General features: G+C 40.8%; 1 protein-coding gene across 10 annotated transcripts in view; it reads right to left on the bottom strand.

Annotated features, from left to right (window-relative positions):
- The window catches only part of LOC139561753 (nuclear factor 1 B-type-like), an 83,012-nt gene extending 71,582 nt beyond the window's left edge, over positions 1 to 11,430 (bottom strand). For 2 of the 10 annotated variants that reach the window (XM_071379031.1, XM_071379030.1), the window contains exons 1-2: positions 9,067 to 9,620; positions 5,525 to 6,056 (exon numbers count right to left, since the gene is read on the bottom strand). In XM_071379031.1, coding sequence (XP_071235132.1) covers positions 5,525 to 6,056; positions 9,067 to 9,096 — 562 coding nt within the window. In that variant the 5' untranslated portion in view covers positions 9,097 to 9,620. Of the gene's footprint in view, positions 1 to 5,524; positions 6,057 to 9,066; positions 9,625 to 11,123 lie in introns of those variants that run through there. The other 8 variants (XM_071379026.1, XM_071379028.1, XM_071379029.1 and 5 more) reach the window with 8 other exon arrangements.
- Between the last annotated feature and the right edge of the window lie 598 nt (positions 11,431 to 12,028).

Below are 12,028 nucleotides of genomic sequence, written 5' to 3'. Positions count from 1 at the left end.
TTCGGATTCCTTTTGGAGAGTGAAAATGAGTGATGAAGTTGGCTGAGAAGCAGGCATCCGCATAGGGCTGTGACCTCTACATGGAGTTGTCTTGTTTCCATGGAGATTTATGTACACGGTGCACACAAAAGAGGGCTAAGGAGGTAACATGGGTTGTTTAAGCCTTGAGATATTTGCCAGAGCAAAACCCTGGTGCTAATGCAATGCGGCTGATACTGCGTGGTAAAAACCTGGTTTCAGAGAACCAGAGTTGGCGTCGGAGAGTGCAGGGCAAAGACCATAAACAAAGGAGGAGAAAAATAAAAATAAAATAATTAAAGAGAGAGAGCTTTACCAACACTAAATGTAGCTGAAAGTAAGACCACATAATTTACACAGCAACAGGGTAGAAGAGTAGAGTAGCAGAGAGAAGAGAGAGAAGGGAAGGGGGAGGGATGTTTAGCAGGAAGAGGAAATCAATAAAGTGGGCAGCAGAGCTGAGAGGAACTTGTTCTAAGTGGATTAGACTGGGAGAATGTGTTCGATAGGTTATGGCTCCGAGTAAGATATTCACCGCAGGCCCAACAGCATACTAATGAGACGAGCCAGAGCTGAGCAGCACAGGCTTGTGTGGTTCACGCTGAACAAAGCCTTCACAGAATGTCTTAGCTAAATTCAGGACGAAGCCTCCTCTGTTACATTGGAACTATTCTTGTTGTATAATTTACACTTTAAAAACCTATTTTAAAAATGAACAAACCATCCCTCTTCACGTTCAATATAGTGAATTTGTACTGTACATAAAAACAAGTTTCATCCAAAGGTCAACCATGCTTCTATTGACGGAACTCAAACAATAAGTGGACTACTGTACTGTACTAACAAAACAGCTCTTTGTCATTCTAACCACAAAAAAAATAAAAAACATGGAATGGTGGTGTCCTTAACACTGTGTGCCTGCAACGATTTAGTTTCCCGCTACTGGCATCCTCCCAGCCATCCTTCTCTGGCTATGAGCCCTGGGCCTGAAGCAGCTGTCACAGGAGTCTGGGGGTGACTTGATGGAGAGTCAGTCAGAGAGGGCTGGGCAGTGTGCCGCAACTCTTGGTGGCAGAGGAGGAGAAAGGAGGAGGAAGAAGGGAGGGAGGGAAAGAGGGGGGTGGGTGTAGTGCTTAGCCACAGACCTCCACTGTGACCCGGAGGTCGAGAGGTCAAACTCACTCCCCCTGACCATGCCTCAAATGCAGCCAGCTGGAAAACGAGGGGCACACAGCTCAAAGCGCTACCCCACGCAGTGCAGCGCAACCAGCCGGCCAATGACCAGAGAAGACAACCAACCAACACTGACACCCTGCCAACCTGGGAGGGAGCACGTCTTCTGCTGCCTCTCCCACTCACTGATTCGAAAACCTGACATGCGGACAGGGGGAGGGGCGCAGACTGACAAATGGTTGTCAGGGGACTACTGGTGGTCTGGGAAGCACGACGGCTGACCCCAATTGTTGGGTTCAAAGGGGGGGGTGGTGGTTTGTAGGTAGTCCCGCATCACCCCCTTAGGCCAAAAGCTCCCTACTCCACTCACGCGCTTTGGGGCCAACCATGTGTTTTCACAGATCTGTTTTGCGCAATTAAACTTCAGAGGACACCCCGCCACATCTCTTAGCCAAGGTCGAGGCGTTCCATTCCATGGTCTGGCTATCGTAAAACAGAGCCGTCGTTTTAACATGGCAAACCGTATTAGATGGTAATCCATCCGGATCCAGGACCTATCAGGACTGTCAAAAAAAAACTTGAAGAATGAAATGGGGGAAGGTTTAGAGAAGTGAAAATATGACTATGTTTTTACGACCATGTTAACTTTCAGCACTAGGATAAGGGGAAGGGACTTAGCCCTTGACCTCATGGGATCCTACCGTGGATCAACCAAGCCTGTTCTTTCACTGGCTACGAGTTAAGTAGTTTTTTTATTTTAACATGAACTCGGAGATCACTGATCTCCTTAAAAGTTGAATGAATTTTACAAGAGTAATTTTGGATGGGAAAAAAATTATGCAAGAAATAAAATTATGAAATTTGAACTTAAATTAAATTAAAAGCAAAATCAGACAACTGAACAACTTTGGGACACAAGCTTTATAGACATCAGTTTTCTTTCACAGTCCTCATTAGTGGGGTATGACATCAGAGGGGCCAGCTATCTAAAAGAGAAGCACTCAGACAGGCTCTTCATGTATAAGAGGCCCTTCATTCATATTAAATAACTGGTCTTTTGAGGCTCTGATTATATTTCAACAATAGTGTTCCTCCTAGCCTAGATCAGAACAAACACAAAGCGTAAAAAAGCGTATTCCAAGTCAGATAAATACTAAATAAATACTGCAGAATCTATTTAATCCACTGAGGGATCTGGCATTGGGATACAATTTTTTCAAAGCCTTCCTCAAAATGTTCCCTTAGTCATCACAATCACTGTTTAGCTACTATAGGGACCCAGATATTTATCAGAAATCTAATGGAAATCAAGAGCTTTGGTTTGAGTAAATGGTGTGCGTTCTTATTTGAATATTTGGACAAATGAGTCTACAGTATCCTCGTGTGTTCATATATGATAAGCACAATGGTACCTTGTGCTTGTGAAACAGTGATGAAACTGAATGAGCAGATGCCCTATCTCCATGTCCTGACTTGAGCAAATCGAATTATTATCAGAAATATTTGATATGCGAAACATCCAAAACGGAACAAAAAAGAATCTAAATTACAATACGAGCGAGAAATGTTTGATGAACACAAGGTGGTTACTAGTTTTAGCAGCTAGCGCCAGCACATGGCGAAGGGTATTATCCCATGCCAGTGGGTTTCCATTGAAAAAGACTGGCAGGTTGGCACAATGGCTCCCACAACCCCCACACCCTGCCCCCAACCCCCTTCCAGCTGGCATTCATCTGGGCATGCACATGGGTGCTGCTAGGGCAGACTTTGCCCAGCTAAGCGCATCTATGCCTGACAACAGCGTGTTGAGAAACCTCTCTAAAATGACCCACTCACTCACCGAGCCAGCGACCTTTCTTGGGCATCAACCCTGCAAAGTTAATAAATATGTATAGCTCAAACTCAACATTACATAAACATTACATAAGAAGACATAAAGAAACAGCTGGCACCAAATAGTTTAAGAGGGTTACTCTTAACAGATTTGAATGTAGGTACATATTACAAAAATGTATAATTCACCTGGGAGAATACTAAAGTTGAAATGTAATAAGGTGAAAAATCTAAGAAACCATGGGACATAAGACATATTATTTTCCTAACGATTAACGGAAATGCCATATTCTGTCAAAGCAGGGCAGCAGTTTGGCCGTTTCTTCTTTGTGTTTGTTTGTTTGTTTCATGCAGTTGCAGAAGAACAAAAGCATGGCGGTCCCCATTCTGCCACAGTCAGAAACTTTCCAGCGTGCCCACTGCATTGCGGATGCCAACCAACGAATCAAAGGCACGCTGCAAGCAGACAAAGAGGGTTTGATGCCAACCTTGGAACCTCTAACAACCGTTACTGGCGTTTTCCCTGCCTGCCTGGCACAGCGCAAACAAAATGGCGCCCGCCCCGCACGCTACCACAATGTGGCTACATTGTCTAGAAAGCTGGGCACTGGTAACGGCATGCCAAAGACTGCCCTTTGCTCTCAGCATAAAAAAAATGATTGAAAGAATTGTCGAAGGTCTCATTCAAAAGAAATGGCGAACAGAATGTCAGTCCTATTGCAAATGAAGGCTCGCTATATGGTATCTAGGCTACTCTAAAAATAAATATGGTAAGCTGCCAATATGGGAAAAGCTGATTATTTTTCATCAGTTGGGACAAATATTCATAACTGAAAAACATATTTTCAAATACTACGATTCCCCAACTTGGTAACTGCATGTATACACATTGTAGTTCAACCAATTATATTAACACAACCGGTAGTGTGCTTTGTAAATTCTTATTCCTTACATGATATCAGTGGACCATGTTTGAGACATTTTGTGGTGTGCTGTCTGACACTGTTCATTTGTTAACAGTTCAATTGCGGCAGATGCAAACTAGACATGAGAATCAGCGGCGCCCTACAAAAGACACAAAAGAGGGTCTGATGCCAACCATGGTGCCAGTGGCAACCATTATTGTCTCTCTGCTGTGCCTTCTGCTTTCCCTGGCACTTATCAAACACAAAATGGAGGCTCTGCCTTTCATGACAATGAGCTAGCTCGACTGTCTGCGTTTTTTCTCCAACAGCCAATGCATTACGGGTACCTTACTGCACGTGTTGGCATTATCGTTGGAGCATTTATTGTGGGCCAGGGAGTTCGAAATAACTTTAAAATTCCCACTTGTAAAAAAAAATGTAACAAAAGGTTAAAGGAATAGCTGTTCATGTAGTAAAGAAAAGTTAAGTGTCAAATACCTAAGAGGTTGAATGACAAAACAATCCTATTTGCCAGAATATATATCCGCAGTGCGGTATTGGTCTGAGAAAATGAGGGTTCTTGTCAGTTTCCTCTTCTTACAACAATATAAAGATCCCTTTCTATCGTAACATCTAGAAATACTATGACTACTTTTGAGTTTATAGGCATTACGTTAATTTCTGTATTTCAAGTTCTCATTCAATTTTAAATGTCCTATACATTTGCAATTTCTTACCCAAGGAATCATGAAATGTAATGTAAATATTTTGCCATTGTTATCTATTTATGAACTATTTTAGAAATGTTGCCAGTTTGATTAATTGACTATATGCAGAATTTTAGGGAACACATTTGTTCATTTAACAAACCACATTTATTAATAAAAATCTAGTGCAGGAACTCCTTGTTACTGCAACTATATTAAAGATCCAATCAAAGATCAAGACTAACATCAACATTTGTCAGGATAAAAATAGCAAATACTGTACATCAATCAAAGATCTACAAATGTCCCTTTTTGCCCAAATCCCTTTTTCTAAACCATCAATTCATACCCGTCACCTTAAATTATTTGTTTCAATTTATATTATGTTTACTGATCCAAAAATGTACAATCCATTTTGTGAGCACATACTGTATCTGTGTCCATGAGTAAAACCCTCTCTCTTTATTCAGAGACTATTAAATGACAGTACTTGTAAGTTGGCAGCACTATAATGTATTAAGTCTCTGTAAAGAGAACGTGTGTGTGCCTAAACAATACAGAACGCACAGCACATCCAAAATATGCAGCGGTATTTGGAAAACGATCAAACCAATCTTCTATTGTCTGTGTGTGCAAAAAAATGTGTATCATATCATGTTCTTTTGACTGGTTGTATTGTATAGCTTTTTTGATGTACATGCCTGTTTGCAAGAGTGCCCAGTGTTCATCTACATTGACGACAGGCCAGCTTCCTTCTAAAGCCACCATAGTGGAGACACTCCAACCAGCCAATGAGGCTGCCAAAATGGCAGCGGATATGACACTTGACCTTGGCCAACCCTAAACTCCACCCACCCAACCAGTGATTCACACAGTAAGTCAACCTACCTTGGTCCTGGACATAGTATGCTAGAAACAAGTCCAGTTCCTTGACCGACACTGTTATGTGATGCGGCTGGACGCAAAGTGTTGGGTTGGTGCAATGCGACGACTTGATGAGGCGCTCTCCGTCCGTACTTTCCAACGGGATGCCTTTGAACAGGATGACCATGACCAGGTCCAGGCGCCACACCTTGTCGGCCTGCCGCAAACAGTCGATCCGCCGGATCTTGCCCTTCTGGTCAGGGTTGGAGAGGACGCAGCATGGGTGCTTCTTGCCCGTCACGCTGAGCACAAAGTCCTCGCGGTACTCCTGGCGGATGTCCTTGCGGAGCTTGGCGAGGAGCCTGGAGGCCCACTTCTGCTTGATCTCGGGCTTCTCGCTGAGCAGTTCGTCCTTGACCACACGCTCCTCGTCCTTGGACATCCGCTTCTCATGCTTCTTGAAGTACTTGCGTTTCCTCGCCTGGAGGTTGAACCACGTGTAGGCGATGGCACGGACGTGAGGGAGAAGTGCCTCGATGAAGGGATGAAATTCATCCTGAAAGGCAAGGGGAAGAGAGAAAATAAAGAGAATCAGAGAAGTTAGTTGGCATAGTCATGTCAAGTGACCTTTTTCGCAAAAGTTGAGCCAAAAGTCTTCCTGAACAGAAGATAAATAGCCCATATACACATTCACATTGTTACAGGAAAAGGCTGACAGAATACCTCACGTACACAAGTTGACATTAGGCATTTTGTGGTTACAATACAGCAAAATGACAACAACAAAATTAAACAATGATGTACTGTAGACAAACCACAATTTCACGACACATTGACTCCTATAAGACAGTCAAGTCTATCTGGCCTGAGAGTTTATAGGACAAATCTGTTCAGAAAAAAAGCAGTTTTACCATCTTCAATACGGCTGGGATTACAACCGAGAAATAACAATCTAGGTTGATGAAGATACGAGGATGCCACCGTGTTTATTACAACGCGCCAACACCACAATAGAATGTAGTCAGATGCTGTTCCTGTTTCTCCCGAGCATGCTCTGACTAGGACTGCTGGGTTGTTGGCACAAGAAGCAAGCGCCTCTCACACTTGCATTTCTCTTATCAAACTGTCCACATTCCAACATGTACTTGCCCTTCACTGGAAACGGAGAAAGGATAGTCTGGAAGGGGGGACTAGAGTGTAGTAAAAAATGCTTGCATAACTGAAGGGGCGGAAAGGAGAAACCTCAACCCCCCCCCCTTCCTCCAACACAGTCACCTTCCATGTTCCAAAGGCAAGGAGTAGAAGGTAGGAAAAAAACATATAGTACGCCTCAACCTAGAGCCATTATTGACATAGTCACAATCTATGTTTGGAGTCCCATGCCAAGTCCCATAATGTGTTTTCATAGATGCATGGCACTTACTCAGAGTCATTCAAAAATCTCACCAAGGTTGACAATGAAAATGGCGTCTTGGCACAACCTGCAGATTCTATTTACCTTCACTACTCCTTTAATAAGGGCGGCATTGAAATGCCTTGTGCTAAGCGGGAATTAAATCCTTTCTAAATCCACTTTGGGTAGGCAGGTTAGATTTGTTTTTCCTCTCACATGTAGGCCTATGTATAGATAGCTTGTTTGGCTGCATAGCGCAATGCCAAGGATCATGTCATTTTGACTAAGACAAAGTATTAGGTTATAATGACTTAAATTAAACCGTTTTTCTTTTAATTTATGAAACAGACTTCATTAATACACTTCCAAATTATAATTAAATATTGCAAATAATTTAAAATTTAGTCAAATCTATGGCCAACCTAAAGTGCTTTATTACAATTTTAACATAAATAATCTCATATTCTAGTAGCTGTTAGTGTTGAATAAACAGCAAAAACATTAACATTAGAATTTTTAAGTCATTACTATGTCAAAATCAATAACTGTAAGACAGTTATTTTGAAAAAGGCCTCGGAAGAGTTAAATCACATATTGTTCTTTGTGTAAGCAGGCAGACGGGCTCTGGGAAAACCACAGAGATCCAATCCCAGTTATCTCTATGCTCTTAAACTACCCACGGGTGTTGTTCAGAGAAAGCCACATTGTTGATCTGCACTGTAATGTGCCAACAAAACTTGACTTTGGGCGCTGAACAAACAGACTGAAGGCAAAATCTATCATCAATAACAACTCATCCAATTTTTAACAAAGTATGAACTATGAACTGATGCTGTTATTTTTCCCTGTATAGCCTTTTTTCTTTAGAAAGTGAGTTTCTTTGAGATAAAAACCGTGTTTTTTGAGGCTTTAGAAAAAAGTAACAGTCAATAACTGTGAAAGTGATAGGACATTTTAAGCAAGACATTAGTTGTAATAATAGTGAAGATAGTTATTTTTATAATATTGCCATTACCTCACCATACAAGTTTATACGGCAACAGTAAGGTATGTAGGATATAAATTTGCTTTACTTACAAATAACCATAATGGCATTACATTTCCTATTTGCTACATTATAATGAATTGCAGTTATACAGCAACCAATTCCAGCTCATAAACTCCTAACTTATTCTCTACTATAAGAAAGTAAGCCTAGTTTGCACTAAAAATGAAGGTTTGGCTATGCTACACTTCTACGGTAAGCCTTGGAATTGCATGTGGTGCTGTTTGAATAGGAGTGTCTGCTAAATTACTAAAAAGATAAATGTTTAAGATAAATGAGTTGGCAAGGGCCTGTGTGCAGTGCACTATAGTTGAGGTCATAAAAGTACAATCCTCTTTAAGCACAAACTAAACCACATCTAAGTCAATCACTTACTTTAGCCAAGTAAAATATAAACAGTCAAATTGAGTCAGCCAAAAGCCATGATACTCTGCCCAAACACTTATCATTGTTTTCATCTTCATTCACTGCAAGTGGCTCCCAAGCAACTCGAACAGAGTGAAACTTTCTCCTGAAACGCACTATGAAAAAAGTTTTGTCCAATATTACCAGGCCAAAACCGATTTGGGGTAATCTAAAAATATATATAATAATAATAGTAGTCCGTTTATATGTTTTAGTTTACACATCAAACACAGGTCAAAAGGAATGAAGTTAAGATTTTCTATAATATCATCTCATAACCTATATAATTTGATCACGGCATTTTGAAAGAGGACTTTTACGCACACACTGGAGCTAGTTAATTTAGAATACACATGGCGGTACTGCACAAACTCTTTTGGCTTATTTTCTCTCTCACTGGTAACACACGTTATTTCTTACTCAAAATGAACTTGTCATCCTATAATACAATATACAGTATTTCAAGCGCTTTAAATCAACACATATTATTAGACCAGGTGAAAACCATATCAATACCAAAATATACACAAAACCAAATGGGTTTAGACACTTTTCATACGGCTACAAAAGAAAGGCATTATATAAGCTAAAGTTTTATAATATTTTATAATAATAATAACAAAGTTACTAAATAAATCACGCCGCAATAGACTATATAATAAGCATGGCACACAATCGATAATAACAAGAAATCAAAACTTTAAAACATTGCTTAGGCTATACCTGAGTAAGACAAATTGGAGAGTACATCATCAGCCAACAGTGTACACAAAATAGGTACTTCGATTGATTTCTTTGAAAAAGACTTTATCGCGCCATTCTTCCTTGCCGGTAAAGCACCATGCAGAATTGTGGAGAAGTTATCCGTGTAAAGGTCTTATCCAAGAACATCAGTGAGATTGTGGAAGTCCAAACAATCCCATGTCTCAGTTCAAATGGAGACGATATGGCAGATAGGCTATGCTTTTACAAATAAGCACTTTGAATGCCTATATGGCTATTTCAATCCGAGCTGGCGCAAATTAAAATAAATCTCGCTACTCTGGAACCGTTCGCTTTATAATGTGAGAAGTTAATTCATAAAAGCATTTTGAAAAGTATAGAAAGCGCAGAATTTTGGAAACCCACACTCTTCAAACTTGATAGCCTAGAATATCGACCGGTACACCCTCCGTCTGAGCGATACTAACAAATCAGTCGCCAAGATTTTTCTTCTCACTTAATTACATAGTCATACTCCTCCCCTTCCAACAAACGCATTCCATTGCCACCAGCCCACCTTCTCGTCTCCCTCGGAAAACACAGCATTAAACTCCCCCCTTCGCTCTCTGAGTTATGATTTTTTGAGCAGAAGACTGGACCAGCGCGCGCCAGTTCGAAAAGAAAAGGAATGGAAAATTCCCTTACAGATACAGTATGGACTAGAGGCCTTATTCGAACTCTCTGTTTTACAAACAAGCCTAATAGCGTCGATAATTTCCCTTTGCAGTATAGGCTAGGCATAATGTAACAGAACATCTAATAGAAATGCCCAACATGGCGTATAATACACTTCCAAAATGCATTTCACACTCCACAATATATACGATGTCCCCCTCTATTCACAATACATTTTGAAAGTGAAATCAAAGCGCAATGACATTTGCCTGGATGGCACACATTTAATGAAAATGGTTCAGAATTTGAAGTTACCTCACTCATTCTTATTGCCTGATAGCCTTTAGCAACAGTGGGTCATTATAGTTTCGATGTTAAATACACATAGCTACACATTCTACGTCAACTATGTAATATATAATTATCTGTTGGGGTTTTAATGGTAGGCAAATATATAGTATATGCACTTTTCTAAACTATACGAGTATAGGACATTGTTCAATGGGCGGTATGTTATGGTTCTGATGTAAGTTGGGTAAACAGTTGACTGCTTCCAAAACTTTGACCCACCTGAGGTCATTTCAGTTTACGCATGACCCACCACATAAACGAGACTACAATGTTTTTCACCATGACAACACATAGCTGCGACCTACGAGGTTTGGACTAGTGATCCAGACCCACCATTTAGGAACTACTGGAACAGAGGACAGGAGCGGCCTGTCAACGAGTCCAACCCTATATTTCACACCAACGGCGGCACTGACGCTTCGCGTCAACTCCACAGTAATGCCTGAGTTCGCCTAAACTATAATTTCGTGACAATCAAATAGTAAACAATGTTTTATTTTAATCCGGACTGAGAGACTAAAAAGCGATGAGGTAGTAAGTAGTAAAAGTAGTCTGGACTACTGTAGGCTGGACGCCTGTTTTTCAATGCAAAGCGCGCAGAGGAACATGGTGTTCATAAATTCATGTTAACATTTTCCTTTTCATGGAAGTTCGGCTCATTATTGGACTGTATCAGTGGTGTAAATATGGTGTAGCCTAAAGGGGAACAATTATCCCTACAGCTGTGATCTTCTTTATCTCAAAATGCGGTTGCAGAAAACTATATTGTGCCAAAAGCGTTGCATGTGTAACCTCCTATAGAATTGTTCCACACATTCCAAATGTAGTTCATTGCCAACAGAGGGGCGGTGGAGTTTAACGCAGGATGTGTGCCAACCGAAAGAAAAAAACATAAACAATCGTGTTTCTGATAATAGTCTTGTCCACTTGTCATAATTCTATTCCCGCTCAACCAGACCGGGTTGTGGTGAAGAGCAGGTCAATAATGGGAAAAATACAATGTTGTAACATTTGAAAATGACACATAGCAATAATAATCCACGTTCACGTACCATTGAACTGTATTGCATGGATTTAAAGGGGGATCCTGGAACCTGGGTGAAACAAGGCGGTTGCCTTCACATTTTTCACGTTCAACTTTGTAGGCTAGTGCTTGCAAAAAAATCAACACCGGAAAATAATTATTGGCAGAAAGGCGCGTAAAATCAAGTCAGCGAGTAGCTCAGCTTTTTTATTCCTTCCTCTTCAAGTCTTATTTTTGGATTGGTTTTGGTTTATTCAGTTGTTGAACGCAATACAGAAGAGGCTGAGTTTTCGTAACTGGGCAGGTCTACGGCTTCACTTTCCCTGTCTGACTGCCGCCCGCCTCCGGTGCAGCTCTGCGCAGCCAAGAGAGCTCCTCACCTAGAACTTGGATTCTCGCCTCTCATTGGTCAGGGCCGCGGCGGTATCAGTAGGCCCTTCACTTCCGTTCGCTACTCAGTGTTTTTGACTTTTACTTGCATGTCAATACATGATAGGCTGCAGACTGCTGGACTGGCAAAAAATTGTGGCTATTCAGGGTTTATAGATACGAGTTAATGTAAAGTGGCAATCAGCAGTTGAAACAATAATACAGCTCGGTATAAAGCTGAGGGATGGGGCTGGATAAATGTAACCACTCTCAAATTCATAGACAGAGTTATGGATACAAAATACATAAACAGTCTGAACCATGTTGAGGCTATATAGTGTTTGTTTAGTTTACAAACATTGCATAAAACAAGCTTACGTTTTGGGTTTTGATGGGGTTAAACTAAGCTCATGAGGCATTCATAAGTTATTTTCGTCAAGAATCAATGGGTACACATTACTGCATTATATGTAACCTACAAAAATGGATGTATCAACTGCAGATTACCCCCATTAAATGATCTGTGGTTACAAGGAAAACCAAAGACAGTCATTATGTCAATTA

Source organism: Salvelinus alpinus, chromosome 31, assembly GCF_045679555.1.
Source record: "Salvelinus alpinus chromosome 31, SLU_Salpinus.1, whole genome shotgun sequence".
NCBI classification, from domain to species: Eukaryota; Metazoa; Chordata; class Actinopteri; order Salmoniformes; family Salmonidae; genus Salvelinus; species Salvelinus alpinus.
The sequence above is the reverse complement of the archived record's forward strand: the minus strand, read 5'-3'. Positions and strand labels throughout refer to the sequence as shown.